This window comes from Solanum verrucosum, unplaced genomic scaffold, assembly GCF_900185275.1.
Source record: "Solanum verrucosum unplaced genomic scaffold, falcon-dt-bn FXZP01000277.1, whole genome shotgun sequence".
Taxonomy (NCBI): Eukaryota; Viridiplantae; Streptophyta; class Magnoliopsida; order Solanales; family Solanaceae; genus Solanum; species Solanum verrucosum.
In genome coordinates this window covers 2,447,750-2,472,605 of record NW_026019945.1, presented here as the reverse complement: position 1 = coordinate 2,472,605, position 24,856 = coordinate 2,447,750, and the positions used below count along the sequence as shown (strand labels likewise).

Here is a 24,856-nt window from a genome sequence, read left to right as displayed (position 1 = left end):
ACTTGCTAGCACGATACTTTATAATTTTTGGAGGGGATTTAGTAATGCCACTAATTTGTAAGATTGCAAAAAGACACTAATTATGATCTAAGTATTTTGGGACATTGTATACGCAGCAAGTACATGAATATTCCTGGGTGTTTCCTTAAACCACAAGACAACACAAATTATAGGTATGATTAAATAAAGTTAGTAAAAGGTTAAAAATTAAAGGGACAAAAACATGAACCATCATATTTGTTGCTTCCCACAGGGAGAACAGGAAATTTCAATGCAACTTCCTTTCAATTATAATAATATCTTCTTCATATATACAATCATCCATAACTTGAGTGTACATATGCAAAAATGACTCAACTTCTTATTCGTATGTACATATAGTATGCAATTTTGATGGTCAGCAGCGGAGACATGATTTTTACAAGTTACTCAGAATAGGCCAATTCGTTACGTTTATTATAATAGTATCGAAGAATACACATGTCAATGAAAAACAGAAATACTAGACTATCTTCCTCAATGCACCTCATGATATAGTCCATATATACACTAATACTGTTGACAAAAACAGGACAAAGTGGATGCATTTCAAAACTTTCAATTGGAATTTTATGTTTATCTTGGCTCTAGAACTGTTATCGACAAACTGCTACTTATATATGCTTCATCAGTTGATGACTCTGTTGATTCCATTGAATTCCTCTCTATGAAAAAACCAGGTTGCTTTGGTTGAGGAAGAGCTAGACCTTCATTGCCTAACCAGAAAACTACTGATGCCATTGTAGGCCTATCCTCGGGGAGTTTTTGGACGCATAACAAACCAACCTGGATGCATCTCAACACTTGAGATTCTGAAAATGATTCTTTGATACATTCGTCTATCAGTTCCAACGCGTTGCCTTCACTCCAAAGTAACCATGCCTAGATTACAAACAGAACAACACATTTATACAAATGTATTCACAATAGGAAGCTAAGAGTGAATTAAGGGAATGAAGTTTTGTGCTTACATGTCCCAAAAGATTGTGATGATGCTCCAAATGACGAAATTTCCTGTTCTTTCTGCCACTGACTATTTCAAGAATGATTACGCCAATGCTGAATACATCTGATTTTACTGAATATTTCCCATCAACAGCATATTCCGGGGACATATATCCACTGCATCAACTCAATATATTTATGCTCATGTACTGATTGAATGTAATAAAGATTCTATGATTTGAAGATGTATAGAAACTTACTATGTCCCTATTACTCTCTTAGTTTTTCCTTCCACTTGATCTCCACCAAAATTTTTGGCAAGGCCGAAGTCAGAAATCTTTGCATTCATGTCACTATCTAATAAAATGTTGCTGGTCTTGAGATCTCTGTGAATAATTCGTAATCTTGAATCCTGGTGAAGGTAAAGAAGACCTCGAGATATTCCCATAGCAATTTCAAAGCGATTCTTCCATGCTAGTGAAGCTTTTCTGTTTGTATCTGCACAATGTGGAACTAATCGTTGAGTGATGCAGAGATATTGAGGACATATCAAGTAGTATTTAGTTAATGAATCATGAAAATCAGACCAAAAATGAAATAGTCCAAGCTAGCGTTGGGCATGAACTCATAGATTAGCATCCTTTCTTCTCCTTCAAGGCAGCAACCCAATAGCTTGACAAGGTTTCTATGTTGCAGCTTGGAAATGAGAACGATTTCATTTTTTAACTCTTGAAAGCCTTGTCCAGAATGCTTTGATTGCCTCTTTACTGCAATATCTTGTCCATTTGGTAGGATACCCTGCAGTTTTCTATCAAGAGTCAAAGATGCCACTTCTAGCTAGACGTTGAGGATCAAAGTTGATTTACCTTGTAAACCGGTCCAAAACCTCCCTCTCCAATCACATTAGCAGAAGAGAAGTTCTCAGTGGCACTAGTAACAGTTACTAAATCAAACAATGGAAGCTCCATTTCTTCATTTTCAACTTCTAAACCTGTCAATATACATTCGCCCGCCACAAACATGATATTAATGAGAATTGGTAAAAGGCCAACAATGTCAGCCAGATAGAGAAGAGTACCTCAAGTATATGTACCTCTTCTTCTTTTCCTTCTTCGGAGGTAAAACCAAGCTAAAATGCTGAGGATAAATGTTGCTACCACTGCTGAAATGACACCAATCAGGGCTGACCTCTTTCTCCTCCCCTTCCTGTCTGAATATGTTCAATTTACATATGAGTTGGCCATATCAGTAATGAATTGCATTGATTGTATTACTTCTTATTTTTCTATGAAACCCCGCAGACTTGCTAATCAGTAACTATTAAAGGATAGAGTGTGTACGACCATCCCCCGCTGTTAACATCCTTGATCTTCCATAAGGTCTAGCACATCAGAAGCTGATCAGAGGCAGCTTTCCTAAAATCCCTTGGAGGAAACTGTTATGCAACAATCTTTGCTCTCCTATATGGTTATTCATTGTGAATATAGCTGCTAGTGTCAAACTCTATACAAAATAAAGTCTGCAACAAAGGGGACTAGTGGATGATCTGAGAGGCAAATGCAAGTACAGCACTACTAGATGGATACGTTCGTACTAGATTATCAGCTCCCTCCTTAAGGGGAAACTATTGTAGATGTGCAGCCATTTAATGGCTGATAAACAATTTTAATGTCTATCAAGTAAATAAGATAGTAGAGTTCCTTCAATTCTAAGAGTTGTGTATTTATATTGTTAAGACGAGAGAATGGTGCAGAGTGGGGACATTACCTAATTCTGAAGCAGCTACTCTCACAAACAGGTTTTGCTCATTTTGGCTGAACTCTCGTATATCTATGAGTTCTCCAAACCATAGTAAGCATCCACTTCCGCCATTTCTAACATCAAGATCTGAGTAGGCTGTACAATTGCAATCAGCCAAGCACATTTCCTCGCAATCTTCAAGGTTCATGCTCTCATTAGACCAGGAGTTTCTAGAATCAGGCATCTTGATACCCGTAAATTTAAGAAAACCATCATGGGTACAATCCAAAGAAGTTCTCCTTACGCAACCACTTGACCAGTCTGTTGCAGAATCTTGAGGATACCTGTGAAAGGTGAAGACATAATTAAGTAACAAAAAAAGAATCAAGCACACACATGAGGGTGTGTGAAAACATAAGTAAGTAATCAAAAGTCCAAAGTGTGCTTTCTCTGACAGCTTAACGTGAGATGATCAGATAGTGTAACAAATACAAACCTAGGCTCAAAACCTTTCAAACAGTCACATGGAGGGGAGTTATTGATGTTGCAACTTGAATAAGGTCCACATAAACCAAAACGATCACAATTATCAAATTGTGCTGTCAAGTAGAGAAACCAGCTCTGACTGCGCTCTATCCATGTTAGGTGTTCTACCACACCAGACGGATTGAGCACCACCCTGGTGGGAATGGAGTCATTCCTAATTGTATATGTGTAGTAAATTTCCTGTTGATTAATAACAAACTCGAAACTGTAATATGTATTTGGTTTATTATTAGGACTACCACTGAATGCAATACCATTCCATGGCCCTGAGCTAAATACTACAGATGAATTTTTCCACAAAAACAATTGTGGATATCCATGAGAATCAAGACCATCTACATATTCACCAGGAGTTGGATCATCCGTGCTCTTCCATGACGTTACACGCCAATCCATTCCCGTGACCAAATCTTTTCCAATCCTCATGCCAGGTAACAAAGTATTTCCTGGATAATCAAAACTCTGCCACGCGAAATTATTTTCCAGGCCTCTATCATTCCCATCACTGACAACAAGGTTTCCTGAATCAAGTAACCGTGCTTTTGGATTCTTTAAGGATCTTGATGAGTTTGATGACCAAATTGAGACATTGGATTTATCAACAAGTACAAGAATTCCATTGGGATTGAGTGTTAACACTCCTGAATTGTCATTCAGTGGATTGTTTCTGTTGGCAACCCAAACAACAGTTCCATTTGATATTTTCTTGTACCATATGCCAACGTAACGATTCTTCGAATTTCCAGGGCTGAAAAATCCAAGCTCATAAATCCCTCCAGCTGAAACAATTGTGTCACCATCTCTAATGGATTTATCTGTAGTGATTGTGTCTAATGCTGCAGAAGTTAGTAAAATGAAGAGAAATTGGCAGCAAATGCATAATGAAAATAGGCCTTTCATGGATTTTGACTCTTATTTTTTTTTGAATTGGCAATCTTAAGGCCTTTGAGCCTCAACATAGTTGATACAAAAATTAATAACAATACATTTATTTGATTGACAAAGTTGAGTTTTCCTGCCCACCACTTTAGAATCAACAAGTCATGTTCAATATTCCTTTTAAACCGAATATGAAAAGAAAAACTTTTTTATTGAAATAATAGAGTCAGGCACACCTGGACTAATTACACTACCTCTCACTAACACATACACCAAACACTTGTTTTTCAGAAAATATTTTCTTCCATCCTATTAAATACACCCCTAATATTTTTTATTTTTTTTCCTACGCTGAGATTTGAATTTGAGACTCATAATTACCGAGCAACTTTGTGGACTACTAGCCTACATCTCTTGGATGTGAAATATGAAGTGGATTTTGAAAGCGTCTTAAGGAGATGATCCATTATTTGATTTTTGATAACACGAGTCGTTTGATTCAAAACAAGGTTAAGTCAAGATTATAATTTTGTGGTTATTACTGGGATAAATAATCTCATCTTTTATATGAGATATAAAGATAATTTCATAATTTTGGTATGAATTTTATATCGGAAATAACCCCAAATCTCTTCAACCAAGCAAATCCTTATTAATAAAGGTCTATCACGGCTTCTTTGTTTAATTAATTTAATTTACTGATTAGTTTAGTAATAATTGTTTCAACTTTTCTGTTGAGAGAGGCCATAGAGGCGGCTAATTAGAGTTTCAAAGTTGCACGCTGTTGACTAATCATGATTAAAATAATGATTCGATGTGATTTTCGAACTATTAGAACTTACTCATGATTTAAATTATTGCATATTGTTACCTCATTTTATTACCTAAACATGCTAAATTACAACCTGTTTGGTCAAATTTTCAAAATTTACCCATTTTGAAAAGTTGTTTTTTTTATACAAATACTTTTTTAAAGTTTTTTGTGGATAGAAGCAAATTTGTGTTTGACTCATCACTTTGAAAATCACTTTTTCTTGGCCAAGGTTCCGAAAGTACTTAGGAGAAAAAACTACAATATTTTCTTAAGCTTACTTTACAACTCAAAAATACTTTTTTTTTCTTTCTAAACGCTTGACCAAAAACCTCTAACTCTCTAAAATTATTGCACACTGTTACCTCATTTTTTCCTTTCATATTGTAAAGTCACCATATAATAAGATACTAAGGAAAAATAATAAAAAAGGCAAGTTTTTGTCATGCTGCAAACATGATAAGAACATTACTATTATCATATATACAGTAGAACTCATATTGACAATATGAAAAAAGTGGAGTTAATATCACAAAAGGTCACTCAACTTTGAGAATTTTTCTAGTAAAGTCATTAAACTTTATTTTGTATCAATAAAATCATTCAACTTAGGTGTTTGTATCAATAAAATCAGTCAACTAAATTTATCATTAATTATATACTATATGGTATTCTTTTTATTTATTTACATGCAATTAGATCCAAATTCATTCACAATTCTATCGATTAACCCAATTAAAAAACGCAACACTTGTTTACTTAATTATATCGTGCTCATTGGATTGGCAGAGCTCTTAAACTTGTCTCTGTTTTCATCTTGATCTTTCATAGCCTGACTGAGAGTGGATCCAATGAAAGATAACTAGCAGCAATCTGCAACGACAGAGCTGGCAGTAAGCTAATAAACTTGCCCCCTGTTAACCACCGTTTGTGGGTTTGTAGATTGATAGAGCAGAGAAGCTTATACATGAAAGAGTGCTATACCATACTTTTTTGGTGCTTTAGCTGATCGTACTGTTCTTTGGGAAGACCATGAACTGAAGGGGTTTGGAATGCATAGATTGTCAAGTAACAAAACATAGTTTTTTTTTAATTGGGTTAATGAGTAGAATTATGAATAAATTTGGGTCTAGTTATATATGAATTAATAAAAACAATGTCATATATTTAATTTATTAATAAATTTAGTTAAGTGATTTTATTGATACAAATATGTAAGTTGAGTGATTTTATTGATGCAAAACAAAGTTCAATGACTTTACTAGATAAATTCTTAAAGTTGAGTGACATTTTGAGATATTAACTCGAAAAAAGTGTGTACATTTCAAAAAACTTCCAATTGGAATTTTATGTTTATCTTGGCTCTAGAACTGTTATCGACACGCTGCTACTTACATATACTTCATCAGCTGATGACTCTGTTGATTCCATAGAATTCCTCTCGATGAAAAAACCAGGTTGCTTTGGTTGAGGAAGAGCTAGACCTTCATTGCCTAACCAGAAAACTACTGATGCCATTGTAGGCCTCTCCTCGGGGAGTTTTTGGACGCATAACAAACCAACCTGGATGCATCTCAACACTTGAGATTCTGAGAAGGATTCTTTGATACATTCGTCTATCAGTTCCAACGCGTTGCCTTCAATCCAAAGTAACCATGCCTAAATTACAAACAGAACAACACATTTATACAGTTGTAATCACAATAGAAAGCTAAGAGTGAATAAAGGGAACGAAGTTTTGTTCCATATATATGTGCTTACATGTCCCAAGAGATTGTGATGATGCTCCATATGACGAAATTTTCTGTTCTTTCTGCCACTAACTATTTCAAGAATGATTACGCCGATACTGAATACATCTGATTTCACTGAATATTTCCCATCAACAGCATACTCCGGGGACATATATCCACTGCATCAACTCAATATATTTATGCTCATGATGTACTGATTAAATGTAATAAAGGTTCTATGATTTAAAGATGTGTAGAAACTTACTATGTCCCTATTACTCTCTTAGTTTTTCCTTCCTCTTGGTCTCCACCAAAAATTTTGGCAAGGCCGAAGTCAGAAATTTTGGCATTCATGTCAGTATCTAATAAAATGTTGCTGGTCTTGAGATCTCGGTGAATAATTCTTAATCTTGAATCCTGGTGAAGGTAAAGAAGACCGCGAGATATTCCCATAGCAATTTCAAAACGATTCTTCCATCCAAGTGAAACTTTTCTGCTTGGATCTGCACAATGTAGAACTAATCATTGAGTGATCAGAGATATTGAAGACTTGTCAAGTACTAGTATAGCCAATAAGTCACGAAAAAGCAGACCAAAAATGAAATAGTCCAAGCTAGCGTTGGGCATGAACTCATAGATTAGCATCCGTTCTTCTCCTTCAAGGCAGCAACCCAATAGCTTGACAAGATTCCTATGTTGCAACTTGGAAATGAGAACGATTTCATTTTTTAACTCTTGAATGCCTTGTCCAGAATACTCCGATAGCCTCTTTACTGCTATTGCTTGTCCATTTGGTAGGATACCCTGCAATTTTCTATCAAGGATTAAAGATGGCACTTCTAACTAGAAGTTGAAGATCAAAGTTGATTTACCTTGTAAACCGGTCCAAGGCCGCCTTCCCCAATCACATTAGCAGAAGAGAAGTTCCCAGTGGCACTAGTAACAGTAACTAAATCAAAAAATGGAAGCTCCATGTCCTCATTTTCAACTTTTGAACCTGTCAATATACATTCGCCTGCCACAAACATGATATCAATGAGAATTTGGTAAAGGCGAACAATGTCAGCCAGATAGACAAGAGTACCTCTGCTATATTACCTATTCTTCTTCTTCTTTTCCTTCTTTGGAAGTAAAACCAAGCTAAAAAGCTGAGGATAAGTGTTGCTACCACTGCTGAAATGACACCAATCAGGACTGACCTCTTTCTCCTCCGTGTCCTGTCTGAACATGTTCTATATTAGTTCATAATCAGTATTCAATTTACATATGAGTTAGGCATATCAGTAGTTAATTGCATTGATTGTATTACTTCTTATTTTGTTATGAAGCCCTGCAGACTTTGTAACTTGTTGACCAGGGCATTCAATCAACAAGATTACTGAAAAAGTAGTCAATGTTTAATTGATTTCAAGCTGCATTGTTAAATCGGAAATCTTCTTTGAAAGATGACACATATTAAAGTACAGTGTCACTGATTACAAGCGGCACTACTAAGGACAGAATGCATATGATTACCACCTGCTGTCAACAGCCTTGATCTGTCATGAGATCTAGCATATTTTTAAGCCTTTAAAGGGAATGAAGTCTCATCCCTAGCAATCCTACTAACCGGTTATGTCCTAGTATCCATATAGTCGTAGAGTAAGATATGAAATTATTCAAATGCTCTTTGCAGCAAGCTACTTCCGTTCTTGTACCACAGAAAATGAAATCGTCATATTACCAACTACTAAAGCACCTAATCAACCTTAATGTCCATCATGTAAGTAAAGTAGGTAGCAGAGTTCCTTCAATTCTAAAGAGTTAGTGCATTTATGCAGAGTAGGGTCATTACCTAATTCTGAAGCAGCTACTCTCACATACAGATTTTGCTCATTTTGGCTGAACTCTCGTATATCTATGAGTTCTCCAAACCATAGTAAGCATCCACTTCCGCCATTTCTAACATCAAGATCTGAGTAGGCTGTACAATTGCAATCAGCTAAGCACATTTTCTCGCATTCTTCAAGGTTCATTCTCTCATTATGCCAGGAGTTTCTAGAATCCGGCATCTTGATACCCGTAAATTTAAGAAAACCATCATGGGTACAATTTAAAGAAGTTCTCCTTACGCAACCACTAGACCAGTCTGCTGCAGAATCTTGAGGATACCTGTGAAGGCAAGAAAATAATTACATGTGTTTGGTCCAAGAAAAGGAATCAAGCACACACATGAGGGGTGTGTGAAAACATAACTTAGTAATCAAAATTCAAAAGTGCACTCTCTCTAATAGCTTAACGCGAGATGATCACATAGTTTAACAAATACAAACCTAGGCTCAAAACCTTTCAAACAGTCACATGGAGGGGAGTTATTGATGTTGCAACTTGAATAAGGTCCGCATAAAGCAAAACGATCACAATTATCAAGTTGTGCTGTCAAGTAGAGAAACCAGCTCTGAGTATGCTCAATCCATATTAAGTGTTGTATCACCCCATCCGGGTTGAGCACCACCCTGGTGGGCATAGAGTCATTCTTAAGCTCGTATTTGAAGTAAATTTCCTTCTGAGTGATAACAAACTCGAACGTATAATACAATGTTGGTTTATTACTAGGACTACTAGAAAATGCAGCACCAGTCCATGGCCCTGAGCTAAACACTACAGATGAATTTCTCATCAAGAACAATTGAGGATATCCATGTGAATCAACACGATCTACATATTCACCAGGAGTAGGATCATCCGTGCTCTTCCATGACATTACATACCTATCCATGCCCGTAACCAAATCTATTCCTACCTTCATTCCAGGTAATAAAGTGTTTCCTGGATAATCAAAACTCTGCCACGCCAAATTAATTCCCTGATCTCTGTCATTTCCATCACTAACAACAAGGTTCGCGGAATCCAGGAGCTGTGCTTTTGGATTCTTTAACGATCTTGATGACCAAATTGAGACATTGGATTTATCAACAAGTACAAGAATTCCATTGGGATTAAGTGTTAACACTCCTGAAGTGTCATTAAGTGGAATGTTTCTGTTTGCAACCCACACAACAGTTGTAGGTGATATCTTCTTGTACCATATGCCAACGTAACGATTCTTCGAATTTCCAGGGCTGAAAAATCCAAGCTCATAAACCCCTCCAGCTGAAACAATTGTGTCACCATCTCTAATGGATTTATCTGTAGTGATTGTGTCTAATGCTGCAGAAGTTAGTAACATGAAGAGAAATTGACAGCAAATGAAGAGCCTCAACATAGCTGAAACAAAAAAACAAAATCAATACTATTGATTGTCAAGCTTAACTTTTTCCTCTCCACCAGTTTAGAATTAAAAAGTCATGTCCACAATATTCGACTTATAAATAATAGGCTAAATATCGCGATAGCCCCTTAACCACATTCGACTTATAAAATAATAGGCTAAATGTCGCGATAGTCCGTTAAACTTGACATGTATTATAAGTTACACATTCAAACTTAGGTAGTGATCAAATAAACACTTTAATTTGATAGAGGTAAAACTCACTCGCCGTTGACATATTAAACCAATCAATGATCGACAACTGTATTTTTAACTAATAATTACCCACCGCAATTTTGCAGTAGACTCCACGAATTAAAAGCTTGAAATAGTCAAACCTAATTTACTGACCTTGATATCAATTTGGACCATTTTGAAGATTCTTTTTATGTTGATGAGACAGGTGAGGATTAAAAATGGCACAATAATCAAATATTAATTTGGGCTGGGCTCAGAGATGGTATTTCCAACATGATTAAATTCATATATAGAGCTCAAATCTACTCCAACAATTTATTTTTTTTATATTCAGAATTTAAATTCGAAACCTCTAATTAAAAATGAAATATTTCCCATGCCACACATTTGAGTATATCATTTTTTCAAGTTATTATTTCTTTGGGAGAAAGGTTAGCTTTGTGTAATAAATATAGAGATGGAGTAGAGGTGATAATTTATTGTTAAAACTTTGTCGTCATAGTCAACCGACTTTTGTCTGGATGCAATGGGTTTATTTTATGACTCGTGTGATCGGACCAATTTGAGCCTATCTCGAGTAATTTTATGAAATATGTGTTAATTTTTTGGGTTAATTTGGATACATTTTGTAGATGGATTCAAACTTAAAAATTCAATGAATTAAATTTTTATTTTTTTTGAAATTCAGTTTATTATAGTGTTAGAATGTGGAATTAGGGGTTTAGATTTAATATTTCTTGAGATTTTAATAATTTTTTATATATATGTACTTATACTTGGTGTCAAAAATTTAAGATTCAAATAAACTCATCTCGACTAATTTTATGATGTACATGCTATCTTGCATCATACATATATAAGATGCAAGACCTTTTACATAAAATAAAATCGTTTGATATTTTTAATTTTACCTCGTGATTTTCAATTTAATAACTATTAAATTATATTATTAGGTGTAAAATGTAAGAATCATTTTCCCTTAATTTTAAGGAAACGAACTAATATTTGCTTTCCAAAAACTCTATAGGCGGCTAACAGCCTAAGACTATAGTTTTCAAAGTTGTAATCTTTTGACTTCCCATATTATAATCTGATCAAATGTATATATAATCTTTAATTAATTTATGTATTTCTTTATTTCTCTGATCTTGAGTCTTTATAACGTTAATGAATTATTTAGTGTTAAATCGTTTCATTAATGTTGTATTGTGTTGAATTCATAATGTTATTTCATATTTGAGAGTGATATAATTCAAACAATAACCTAAAAATACATACACTTAATCGAATATTATAAAAATCAAAATTAAAATTCATCATTAATTAAGAGATTAAAAGTGCAAAATTATCCCTAAAATCGATTTATGTTTTTTTTAAATAATTTTTTAAAGAGACAAATATTTGACCAAATCTTTTAAGTGAAGTGACAGATTAAAAAAATACAACGAAATATTTTTTCCGTTTCCTAATGTAATTAATCAGGTCAAAATAACTAATTCCAGCTTTCACGGTTGACACATTCATTTCTTTTTTTTCCCTTTAAATTGTAAATCGTTATGAAGTCATTTTCAACCAAAAAAAAAAAGTCACCATATTATAATATTATACTGAGAAAAAATAAAAACAAAAAGACAAGTTTTGTCATGCTGCAAATATAATTTTCTACTTGAACTCTTGCAATTTGCTCTTTAACTGTTAGAAAATAATTTTCACGTTATATATAAAATATAATATTCAAGGAGATTTTGATATATATATCGATAGAGACCAAAATGAAGATATATGGTTTTCTAATATTAACAATTTTTTAAACTACCTTTGTTTCAGGAGTTAATTTTAGTAATTTATTTTTTCCCAAAATAGTATTCCCTAGTTCTTATTTATGTCACTATTTTTTATTCCACGTACATTAAGAAATTAAATAAGTTTACCATTCTATCCTTGTTTAATTTTTTTTGAAGTCAAACTTTTCAATCAATGAATATGAATTAATTTATTTTGATTAATTAATTTGACCAATGAACATTATTCATTTAGTTTTTGTATGTTAGTCAAATGTATACTTTCAAGACTAATAATTCACAGGGTAAAATAGGAAGAATGTTATAATTTATGCATTGATTTTATGGAATGACAAATATTATGAATCAACTATTTATAATAAGAATGACATATATGTTTGAACCATTAATTTCAGTTGGTTGGAAACTTAAAAATTAGAATTATTGGACATTTTATTATTGGACTGACATTTATTAACATGCGGCTGGGCTGACGATTGCCCAGTTCTTTCATCAATGTGAGATTGGTTTATTAATGTCAAGATTCAAGAACCATCCGAATCATTCTGTCAATTTGTGCAAAAGAGGCCTAAATATTTATTGGCATTTGATATTTACGTTAAATTATATTATTTATAATTTATTTGATTAAACTTATTGACAAAAACAAACAATTTTTTATTATAAGTATTTCTCAAAAATAAGTTAATTTTGAAAGTTTGAATTGCAAACAAGGTATTTCTTCCTCTGTTTCATGTTATTTGTCCATTTTCTTCTTTGCATGCTCTTTAAATAAACTAATTTTATTCACATTTGATAATTAATGCATTTTATTTATGTGCCTTTTCGATCAAGATTAGTAATGGAGGAACTTTTTTGGAACTTTGCAATATTAATACTTTCAAAAAGAATTAATTAAATGAAAAGTGAATTTTTTAAAATAAATTCTATTTTCTGTCATGACAAGTAACTTGAATCAACTATTTTTAATAATATGAGCAAATAATATGAAACAGATTAAGTATTATAGATAACTAGTAAAATCACCCGTGCTTCGCTTGGAAATTTAATATCACTGAATTTATAAAATAATACTTAAAATCTATGAGTCATTAAAACTAAAACACTATATTATCTTACATACAAGATTACATATAACAAACATTAATAATGTAAAGGAAGATGATAATTATAATATCTTATCATTTATCCTTCAATCAATCATCTTTAATTTAATTTTATAATTTATCTTTTTGCCCAGGAAGTGTTATTACTTGATATTTTTGGGGATTCAAATGAACATCAACCATATCGGAGATATTAAATTTTCTAATAAATAAATTGGTGAAGGGATAAATAAATTTTAAAAGGATGAAACAAATGAACAAATATTCTAATTCTAACATGTAAAAAGTTCAGTTCTATCTTTTGCTTTACATATATCATTTTAAAGTTTTCCATTTAAATGTATCATAAGTAATTATTAAAATAAAAAATTAAAGGGAGAATGTATCATATTGGACAACAATTCAACTTATTATATATATTTGAAAGGGAAAAAGATTACACAAATTATTCAGTTTGTTTGGGTGTTTTTTAAAAATCAACATACCCGAGTGATGTAGTTCAATTTGAAACTACACCTCTATTTCAATCACAACGTCAAGAAACACATCTATTACTTTAAGAAAGTTTTTACAACTTGCAGTAAACTTGAGAATTTGTCCATACTTCATATTGATTATGAGCAACAAATTTATTGTGTAGTTATCTATGTCTTTACGATTAAAAGAGGCTACAGTCTAGTCATATTCCTCTATAGGTCATCCGGCACATCCTTGAACCCATGTCAAATGTTTATTAATTCTTGTCTTCTTTTCCTGGTTCACTTCGCACATCAAGGTGAGATAAAGTTTTTAAGGTCTTTCTGTCCTTACAATGGCATACCAAATTTGAATTTTGTCTTCAAGAGATAATAGTATAGATCTTTAAGGAATTTTTTACTGTACCTTCAACAATTTCAGTAGAGAAAACTTGTGTGAATACTCAAGTAACGTGTGTTGTTTAATTTGTACTAACAAATACTTAAACAATAATTTGCAGAAACATAAATAACAAAATTTAAAACATGTACTCAAAAACAACAATTAATAACATAAGCATAAATTAATAACTGTAAAAAAACATAGCAGGATCTGTAACAATAGGATGAAACAGAAAGGAAAAAATTGTACGTGAATATTTAATTGTATAGAAGAAGAAGAAAAAGTTCAGAATTTTTGTTGTTTTAAAATGATAGGAAATCCCTCTATTTATAGCGAGACAACAAAGGGTAGTGTGAACAAATGTTTATTGTGCCTTATCGGAAAGGTCACAACTCTTTGGAAAAGTTACAACTCTTCGGAAAGGTCATAACCTTTCATAAAAGTCGCAACTCTTCATAGAAATTACAACTTTTCATATAAGTCGCAACTTTTCATAAAAGTCACAATTTTTCGTTAAAATCGCAACTTTTCATGAAAGAAGATAAATTAAAAAACGAATCTTGGTTTGTGGTGGTGCCACGTAGGCGGGCCTAGGATCCTCTTTTATATATATATATATATATATGATTAAGTGAATAAATGAAATAAATAATTATATAGTAATGTGATAGAAATTCAACAAATACATAATTATATATTTATTGATTTGACGTAAAAACAAAATAATGGATTATTATTATTATTTTTTTAATCGAAAGAGACTTCATGATCTGAACATGATGAAATGGGCATATGGGCTGAAACCTACTTATATTCCTTCTAATATTATGACTCTTTCTATTTTTTAGTTTTATTTTTATGGCTCTTTAATTTCTATCAAACTACAGGTTACATAAATTATTTTAGCCACTAGCCTTGCTTACCGACAAAGTAACATACTTTCGGTAAGCCCACTTGCTTTAATAATACAAAATATTTTTTCTCAGTTATTGACAGCTAACACTCTAATAATACAAATAAAATCTTCTTGATCATTAAATTGTGGTTCATGTTATGCAACATTTTGTCTGACATTAAAGGGCATGATAAGAGGTTCATTTGATCAATTCCCTTACACTATGCAAATAGGATCCATTTTATAATAATATATATAAATTATTGAATCCTCATAGCATTAGTAACATTTATAGTACTGCAGTAGTAAGTGTTGGGCAACATCAACATTTTGTCTATGGCAAGGCCATGATGGGGGCTAAGGTGGCCCAGATTAGAGTCACGATCGAACATAGTGTTTATTTGGTGGATTAAATTAAGAAATAGAGTTGACTTTTATTATCGATTATAATTTTTGGTACGATAGTAAACAATTGATCCTACTAAGTGGTACCAAGAGCAACATGACTTTGCTTTGACTATGGCTATAACGTTTGGCACAATGGCAAACTAATCTAGTCAAATGAAAGGGATTGATGTATTAGATGCAACTAGTACATTTGTTTCTTATTACAATATCCAACGTATCTGATTGGTTTTGAGCGTTGACAATTGAGTATGTGTTAGGATCAAGCGTTTACAGTCATATAAAAAATTGTAACTTTTAGCAAAAACACAAGTTTATTTTTTAACTAAGTTTACCAAGCAAACGTCATGTTTAATCATTACTCCGATCCAAGCCACCTTAGTTCCTAGTGGGCATTGCCATCTAGGCAGGGTGTTAGCATTACCCAATTATTGTTGTTGTAATAGATCTAGAATGCCTAAGCCAACTTAAAGCACGAGACCTGTAGTACTAATCTAACTTCTAGATGACACTAATTAATCAGCATGGTTTTTATTTCATAGAGTTGAATATGCATGATTATGCAAAAGCTTACATGTATACATTTTAATTTATTTTTACCTATGTATATACATAGTTTGAGCTAAGCAGTTGAACCCACAGAACTCGCACTAGTACTGACTCTACATTGTTCCATCATTTAACATGTCATGGCAGTTTGTAGCTCACGCGTGTGGTTTTCCTGACTAGTGCACGAGCAACACTTATGCCAACTAAAGGTGTCTCAACGATAGTTAATGTGTCTAATCAGTGGCGGACCCAGGATTTTCATGAAGTGGGTTCAAGATATAAAAATATACCTAATATTATTTGTAATTTTTATGAGGCTAACAACATACATACCTGACTATACTAAACAATGTTAATACATTTGAAAAAAAATTACATTGACTTATGAATGAGACGGTACATAACAAGATAGACGAAAAACTAGGCTTCAATATAAACTAAGAAAAGAAAAGAATATTATGAATGATTTCTCTTCATTCAACATTTAACAAATAAAAACAAAATATTAAACAAAATAATTATAACCTTAATTTCAGAATCAAATATATAGAAATATACCTAATATTATTTGTTGATTTTAGAATGATAAGGGATTTTATAGTTGAAGAAATAAAAAATAACCACAATAATCATATATGTATATATAAAGACTAGAATCAAGAGCGAAAAACATTCAACAAAGAAGAAGACAAAAGGGTTTTTAGAATTGAGAATAATAGGGATTAGTGCCTTTTTAGTTGAGTTTTTTTTAAAATTAAAAACAAAAAGGACAAAATTTGTTGACTATTGGACTTTTAATTGTAAAAGTTAAAAGTTGTTATACTTTTTATAGTTTCTAAGTAACTAAAAGGACAAAAATTACACCTACATAGAGGACAAAACTGTGTGTGAACGTTTTATATATCAAAAAACGAATTAAAACTAAAATGTGGCAATGGGGCTTCAATCCCGGGTTGGCTGGGAAAATTGAACCCCCTCAACCACTCAGCTAAGCTTCATACTTGTGTTAGTGGGTTCAAAATTTAATATATAGATATAAAATTTTAAAAACTGATTAAATATACATATATATACAGTGTTATATTTCAACGAAGTGGGTTCATATGAGCCCACTTGAACCACTGTAGGTCCGCCCCAGTGTCTAACTAGCTCGAAGTTGGTGACAAGTTTGAGTGTCTATGTATATAATTGGCCAATTAATTAACTACGATTAAGCATTATTATCGAATGTTCAATCATATATCACACATTTAATTTAGAAGTCAACAATGAACAGGTTCAGACCTATCACATCCTAATTCTTAGCTGCCCCTCAACAGTTAAAAGTGAAAAAATATTGACCTTGGCTTGTCAATGAAACGGAACTGGTGTTTTTTTTTTTTTTTGTGTGTTACTAAGGCTTTAAGATTTTCGAAAAATCGAAGGCACGAATCATCATAATCATGAAAGGGAAACATTTTTTATTTTCTTGCTCCATTTTTCTTTCCATCTTACTAATTTCCACAGCATTAGACACAATCACAACAGAAAAACCAATTAGAGATGGTGACACAATTGTTTCAGCTGGAGGGGTTTATGAGCTTGGATTTTTCAGCCCTGGAAATTCGAAGAATCGCTACGTTGGCATATGGTTCAAGAAGATAGCAACTAGAACTGTCGTTTGGGTTGCCAACAGAAACATTCCACTGAATGACAATTCAGGAGTGTTATCACTCAATCCCAATGGAATTCTTGTACTTGTTGACAATTCCAATGCCTCAATTTGGTCATCAAACTCATCAAGATCGTTAATGAATCCAAAAGCACGGCTCCTGGATTCCGGTAACCTTGTTGTGAGTGATGGAAATGATAGTGATCCAGAAGTTAATTTCGTGTGGCAGAGTTTTGATTATCCAGGAGATACTTTATTACCTGGGATGAAGCTTGGACGTAATTTGGTAACGGGAATGGATTGGTACATAGAGTCATGGAAGAGCACGGATGATCCTGCTCCTGGTGAATATATAGACCGTCTTGATTCTCATGGATATCCACAATTTTTCGTGTGGAAAAGTTCGTCTATAGTATATAGCACAGGGCCATGGAATGGTATCTCATTTAGTAGTAGTCCTAAAAATCAACCAGCTATATATTATGCTTTCGAGTTTGTTATTGAACAGAAGGAGATTTACTTTAAATACGAGCTTAATGAGTCCCTGCCCACCAGGGTGGTGATCAATCAGGCTGGAATGGTAGAACACCTAACATGGATCGAGCGTAATCACAAATGGATAGTCTACGTATCAACACAATCTGATAATTGTGATCGTTTTGCTTTATGTGGTCCTTATGCAAGTTGCAACATCAATAACTCTCCTCCATGTGACTGCTTGCGAGGTTTCGAGCCTAGGTATTGTTGTGTGACCATCTCATGTAAATGTTTAAGCTATTAGAGAGATCATACTTTTAGTTACTTATTTATGCCTTCACACGACTCCTTTGTCTGTTCCTATACCATGTTAATTCGTTAATTGTGTCTTCACAGGTATCCTGAACAATGGTATGCAGTGGACTGGTCAAATGGTTGTATAAGGAAAACTTCTTTGTCTTGTAACCAAGATGGTTTTCTTAAATTTTCGAATATCAAGATGCCGGATTCTAGACACTCCTGGTATAATGTAAGCATTAATCTTGAAGAATGCAAGAGTATGTGCTTGGCTGATTGCAATTGTACAGCCTACTCAAATCTTGATATAAGAAATGGCGGAAGTGGATGCTTACTATGGTTCGGTGAACTCATTGATATTAGAGAGTACAACAAAAATGAGCAACACCTGTTTGTGAGAGTTGCTGCTTCAGAATTAGGTAATGACCCTACTCTATACCATTTTTGTGTTCTTTTGCACAATATAAGCACAACTCTTTAGAATTTAAGGAACTTTACTATCTGATGTCACTGATAGTAACATATGATAGTCGCAGAAGCAATTCATACTGATATTGCCAATTCATATGTCAATTGAAAACTGCTTATGGACTTTTTATTAAACAGATTCAGTCAGGAATCGGAGGGGAAAGAGGTCAGCCCTGATTGCGGTCATTTCAGCACTAGTAGCAACTTCTATCCTCATCTTTGTAGCTTGGTTTACCTTCCAAAGAAAGAACAAAAAAACAGATAAACATACTGGAGGTATTAGAAAATTGTTAACTGTGAATGCTTATTTACCTCCATCTAGCTAACATTGTTCGACTTTATCAAATGATTGAGGAGAAGTTCAATTATATCATGTCTGTGATCGAAAAATATATGTTGACAGGTTCAGAAGTTGGAAACAAGGACCTCGAATTGCCCTTGTTTGATTTAGTTACTGTTAGTACTGCCACTGAAAGTTTCTCTTCTGCGAATGTGATTGGTGAGGGTGGCTTTGGACAGGTTTACAAGGTAAATCAACTTTGATCTTCAACTAAAAGCTAGAAGGGACATATTTGACCCTTGAGAGAAAATCGCAGGGTATTCTACCAGATGGACTAGAGATAGCAGTAAAGAAGCTATCAACGTATTCTGCACAAGGCGTTCAAGAGTTAAAAAATGAAATTGCTCTCATTTCCAAGCTGCAACATAGGAACCTTGTCAAGCTTTTGGGTTGCTGCCTTGAAGGAGAAGAAAAGATGCTAATCTATGAGTTTATGCCCAACTCTAGCTTGGACTGTTTCATTTTTGGTCTGCTTTTCGTGATTCATTAACTAAATATTACTACTTGATAAGTCCTCAATATCTCTGTTATCACTCAAGAATTGGTTTACATTGTGCAGATCCAAGCAGAAAAGCTTCACTTGCATGGAAGAATCGCTTTGAAATTTCTGTGGGAATATCTCGAGGTCTTCTTTACCTTCACCAGGACTCAAGATTTAGAATTATTCATAGAGACCTCAAGACCAGCAACATTTTACTAGATGGAGACATGAATGCCAAAATTGCTGATTTTGGCCTTGCCAAAATTTTTGGTGGAGAACAAGTGGAAGGAAATACTAAGAGAGTGATAGGGACTTAGTAAGTTCTACAAATCTTTATGATAGACATTCAATCAGTACTTGAACTTAAATTTGATGAGTTGATGCAGTGGATATATGTCACCTGAGTATGCTGTTGATGGGAAATATTCAGTAAAATCCGATGTATTTAGTATCGGCATTATCATTCTAGAGCTAGTCAGTGGCAGAAGGAACAGGAAATTTCGTCATTTGGAACATCATCACAATCTTTTGGGACATGTAAGCACATACAACACTAAACTTCGGTCCCTTAACTCACTTTTTCTTTAGTGAATGCATTTGTATAAATGTGTTCTGTTTGTATTTTAGGCATGGATACTTTGGAATGAAGACAAAGCGTTGGAACTGATGGACGAATGTTTGAAAGAATCATTTTCAGAATCTCAAGTGTTGAGATGCATCCAGGTTGGTTTGTTGTGCGCCAAAAACACCCTGAGGATAGGCCTACAATGGCATCAGTAGTTTTCTGGTTGGGAAATGAAGGCCTGGTTCTTCCTCAACCAAAGCAGCCTGGATTTTTTATCGAAAGGAATTCAATGGATTCAACAGAATCAGCTCAATTTATCAGTTAGCTCGTTGTAATTGGGTAAGGCTATAGTGAATTCAAGTTCAATCAACACAAATTATATCAAATTAATTAAAAGAAAATCTGGAAGTGTGTACACACATTTCAGTACACACTTTGTAGCACAATTATCCGGATTCACACTGGAAAGTCCGACTTTTTGGGTGAAACTAAAGTCTCCTCATCAAAAGCAACTCCATTCTCAGGCTCAAACAAAGATATTTGACTAAGCATTACCTATATCTTTTTGAACAGTTCCTTGAGTTGAAGATTTGGCCAACTAGTCTTTATATTTTTTTTTCTCAGTTGAATAATATTAGATAGTGACTTTACAACTTTTTAAAATGAAGGCATTAATATTAATAGAAAATAAAAAAGACATCTGTTCCGTTTTCTTAGTTCTGCTCTTGCTAGTCCAAGATGTCACATTCATTTTAGGCAGATTATAGGCAATTTACTCGAATACATTTCATGTGTTTACACCAAGAAAATAGATGCATGCCATATGTTTGTACGAATAGTTCTATAGCGTGCAATTGCAAACACCAGATTAATGGTGGAAATGGGAAGTCAAAGGCATACAACTTTTGACAAGTTCAAACTTTGACATCTAATTCTTAGAAGCAGTTGTGATTGAACTTTCATTAAGAGGTTTAGAACATTCAAAGAAGTGTTTTATTTTCTTAATTTTCTTTATATAGAACATTTTTGGACATGACTGTTAATTTTAAACTGAGAAAAAAAAAGTTATCAGTATTCTTTTCTGTGTCAAGGCTTTTTTAAACTTGTCAATCAAAAACATGAGTCAGAATCTATCAAAAGGGCTACTGTTTTTATTCCTTTGCTCCCATTTTTTCTTCATCTTACTAATTTCCGCGGCATTAGACACGATCACAACAGATAAATCCATTAGAGATGGTGACACAATTGTTTCAGCTGGTGGGATTTATGAGCTTGGATTTTTCAGTCCTGGAAATCCGAAGAATCGTTACGTTGGCATATGGTACAAGAAGATATCACCTAGAACTGTTGTGTGGGTTGCAAACAGAGATATTCCACTTAATGACAATTCAGGAGTGTTAACACTCAAACCCAATGGGATTCTTGTACTTGTTGATAATTCCAATATCTCAATTTGGTCATCAAACTCATCAAGATCTTTAAAGGATCCAAAAGCAAGGATCCTGGATTCCGGGAACCTTGTTGTCAATGATGGAAATGAGAGAGACCTGGAAATTAATTTCGCGTGGCAGAGTTTTGATTATCCAGGAAATACTTTTATACCTGGCATGAAACTTGGACGTAATTTGGTCACGGGCATGGATTGGTACATGTCATCATGGAAGAGCATTGATGATCCTTCTCCTGGTGAATATATAAACCGTCTTGATTCTCATGGATACCCGCAATTGTTTGTGTGGAAAAATTCAACTATAGTGTCTAGCTCAGGGATATGGAAAGGTAATGCATTTACTGTTAGCGCAAATAGTAAACCAAATACACATTACACTTCCAAGTTTATTATTAATCAGCAGCAAATTTACTACCAATTCAAGCTTAAGAACGAGTCACTGCCTAGCAGGATGGTGCTTAGCCCGGAAGGGCTGATACAACACATAACATGGATTGAGAGCAGTCAGAGTTGGTTTCTCTACTCAACAGTACAATTTGATAACTGTGATCGTTTTGCTTTATGCGGTCCTTATGCAAGTTGCAACATCAGGAACTCCCCTCCATGTGACTGCTTGCAAGGTTTCAATCCTAGGTATTGTTAAAATGAGTGATCATCAAACCTTAAGCTATTAGAGATAACACACTTGATTACTTAGTTATGATTTTACACTCCCCTTCATGTGTGCTTGATTCTATTTCTTGGGCCAAGCACATAGATATTATATTGATTACTTAATTATGACTTCACAGGGTTCCTCAACAGTCTGCAGCAGATTGGTCTACTGGTTGTGTTAGGAGAACTTCTTTGGATTGTAACCAAGATGGTTTTCTTAAATTTACGGGCATCAAGATGCCTGATTCTAGAAACTCCTGGTTTAATGAGAGCATTAACCTTGAAGAATGTGAGAAATTATGCTTAGCTGATTGCAACTGTACAGCCTACTCAAATCTTGATGTTAGAAATGGGGGAATTGGATGCTTACTATGGTTTGGAGAACTCATTGATATTCGAGAATTGAGCCAAAATGAGCAAAACCTGTTTGTGAGAGTTGCTGCTTCAGAAATAGGTAATAACCCTACTCTGCACCATTTCCTCATTTTGTTGTTCAATATAAATGCACAGCTCTTTAAAACTGAAGAAGCTCTGGTCAGCAAGTCACTCATTCAGTTCATGGCCAACTCATATGTAAATTGAAGACTGCTTATGAACTAATTATTGAACATATTCAGACAGGAAGCGGAGTAGAAAGATGTCAGTCCTGATTGGTGTCATTTCAGCAGTGGTAGCAACATTTATCCTCAGTTTTTTAGCTTGGTTTTCCTTCCAAAGAAGGAAAAGAAGAATAGGTAAATATAGTTGAGTCACTCTTGTCTACCAACTTTATAAGAAAATTGTCAAGTCTAAATGCTGTGCTGGCTAGGTGAATTTTCTATCTAGCTGACATTGTTTGCCTTTACCAAATTCTCATTGATATCATGTTTGTGGTGGGCAAATGTATATTGACAGGTCCAGCTGTTGAAAATGAGGACATGGAGCTTCCATTGTTTGATTTAGTTACTGTTACTAGTGCCACTGGGAACTTCTCTGCTAAGAATGTGATCGGGAAGGGTGGATTTGGACCGGTTTACAAGGTAAATCAACTTTGATCCTCAACGTCTAACTTGAATTGGCATCTTTGACCCTTGACATAAATCTCAGGGTATCCTACCAAATGGACAAGAGATAGCAGTAAAGCGGCTATCAAAGCATTCTGGACAAGGCTTTCAAGAGTTAAAAAATGAATTTGTTCTCATTTCCAAGCTGCAACACAGGAACCTTGTTAAGCTTTTGGGCTGCTGCCTTGAAAGAGAAGAAAGGATGCTAATCTATGAGTTTATGCCCAATGCTAGCTTGGACTATTTCATTTTTGGTCTGCTTTTCATGATCCATTATTAAATAGTACTTGATATAAGTCCTCAATATCTCTGCATCACTCAATGATTAGTTCTACATTGTGCAGATCCAAGCAGAAAAACTTCACTTTCATGGAAGAACCGCTTTGAAATTGCTATAGGAATATCTCGAGGTCTTCTTTACCTTCACCAGGACTCAAGATTAAGAATTATTCACAGAGATCTCAAGACCAGCAACATTTTATTAGATACTAACATGAATGCCAAAATTTCTGACTTCGGCCTTGCCAAAATATTTGGTGGAGATCAAGTGGAAGGAGAAACTAAGATTATAGTAGGGACATTGTAAGTTTCTACACATCTTTAAATCGTATAATCTTTATTATATTAGATCAGTACATGAGCATAAACTTATTGAATTGATGTAGTGGATATATGTCCCCGGAGTATATTGTTGATGGCAAGTATTCAGTAAAATCAGATGTATACAGCATCGGCGTAATCATTCTTGAAATAGTTAGTGGCAGAAGGAACAGGAAATTTCATCATTTGGAACATCTTCACAATCTTTTGGGACATGTAAGCACATACATTACGCAACTTCATTCCCTTAATTCACTCTTAGCTTTCTATTGTGAATACATTTGTATAAATGTGTTCTGTTTGTAATATAGGCATGGTTACTTTGGACTGAAGGCAACGCGTTGGAACTGATGGATGAATGTTTGAAAGAATCATTTTCAGAATCTCAAGTGTTGAGATGCATCCAGGTCGGTTTGTTATGCGTCCAAAAACTCCCAGAGGATAGGCCTATAATGGCATCAGTGGTTTTTTGGTTGGGAAATGAAGGTCTGGTTCTTCCTCAACCAAAGCATCCAGGTTTTTTCACAGAGAGGAATCCAATGGAATCTACTGATGAAGAATGTCTAAGTAACAACGCGACGACGTTAACAGTTCTTGAGCCAAGATAGACAAATAATCACTATTGGATGTTTTGAAATGTATTTACTTTGTCTTGTTTGTCAAACAGTACTAGTGTATATATGATAGAATATACTAAAAGAGATAGTTTAATGCCAGTGTTCATATCAAGGCAGGGCAAATAATTGATATACACTTCTTGTCTTTGATAATTGAGCAATCAATGGACTAATTATTGGCAAAATTTGTAAGCATAAGTAGTTAGAGGAATCTATATCATGCATTACTTTTTTGGGGGACAATGAATATATTCATCAAACATAGTTGCTATACATGATACATAAGCCCTATTCTATATGAAGTATTTTTTTTTGTTTCCCACTCGGTGTCTGGAGCCCACATTGGAGCTCCGGTTAAATTCAAATTGCCCATAGCAGGACCCATTCGGGGTGGAGCTCCCAACAAGATTTTTTCCGT

The 24,856-nt window shown here is 34.0% G+C and overlaps 6 protein-coding genes across 6 annotated transcripts in view; 4 read left to right on the top strand and 2 right to left on the bottom strand.

Annotated features, from left to right (window-relative positions):
- Window positions 1-24,856, top strand: part of LOC125808907 (universal stress protein PHOS34-like) — an 89,368-nt gene that overhangs the window by 10,976 nt on the left and 53,536 nt on the right. The window lies entirely within an intron of this gene.
- On the bottom strand, window positions 616-7,704 carry LOC125808895 (G-type lectin S-receptor-like serine/threonine-protein kinase SD1-1). The gene is made up of 6 exons (XM_049488568.1): window positions 7,566-7,704; window positions 7,287-7,497; window positions 7,131-7,196; window positions 1,245-1,416; window positions 1,011-1,161; window positions 616-921 (listed from the first exon to the last, which is right to left on the bottom strand). Exons 1-6 carry the CDS (start codon window positions 7,665-7,667, stop codon window positions 616-618), a joined length of 1,008 nt encoding a protein of 335 aa, XP_049344525.1. The 5' UTR covers window positions 7,668-7,704.
- Window positions 7,694-9,972, bottom strand: LOC125807852 (G-type lectin S-receptor-like serine/threonine-protein kinase At4g27290). The gene is made up of 4 exons (XM_049487589.1): window positions 9,006-9,972; window positions 8,528-8,844; window positions 7,778-7,914; window positions 7,694-7,708 (listed from the first exon to the last, which is right to left on the bottom strand). The coding sequence occupies exons 1-4, from the start codon at window positions 9,935-9,937 to the stop codon at window positions 7,694-7,696; spliced, it is 1,401 nt and encodes a 466-aa protein (XP_049343546.1). The 5' UTR covers window positions 9,938-9,972.
- On the top strand, window positions 17,221-20,338 carry LOC125808869 (G-type lectin S-receptor-like serine/threonine-protein kinase At4g27290). Its single transcript, XM_049488535.1, has 8 exons — window positions 17,221-18,184; window positions 18,320-18,639; window positions 18,827-18,964; window positions 19,092-19,216; window positions 19,285-19,495; window positions 19,588-19,825; window positions 19,896-20,046; window positions 20,137-20,338. Exons 1-8 carry the CDS (start codon window positions 17,238-17,240, stop codon window positions 20,287-20,289), a joined length of 2,283 nt encoding a protein of 760 aa, XP_049344492.1. The 5' UTR covers window positions 17,221-17,237; the 3' UTR covers window positions 20,290-20,338.
- Window positions 20,289-24,542, top strand: LOC125808878 (G-type lectin S-receptor-like serine/threonine-protein kinase At4g27290). The gene is made up of 8 exons (XM_049488547.1): window positions 20,289-20,413; window positions 22,316-22,632; window positions 22,796-22,912; window positions 23,073-23,197; window positions 23,265-23,475; window positions 23,566-23,803; window positions 23,887-24,037; window positions 24,133-24,542. The coding sequence occupies exons 2-8, from the start codon at window positions 22,416-22,418 to the stop codon at window positions 24,427-24,429; spliced, it is 1,356 nt and encodes a 451-aa protein (XP_049344504.1). The 5' UTR covers window positions 20,289-20,413; window positions 22,316-22,415; the 3' UTR covers window positions 24,430-24,542.
- Window positions 21,193-22,167, top strand: LOC125807843 (G-type lectin S-receptor-like serine/threonine-protein kinase At4g27290). The gene has a single exon (XM_049487577.1). The coding sequence runs from the start codon at window positions 21,193-21,195 to the stop codon at window positions 22,165-22,167; it is 975 nt and encodes a 324-aa protein (XP_049343534.1).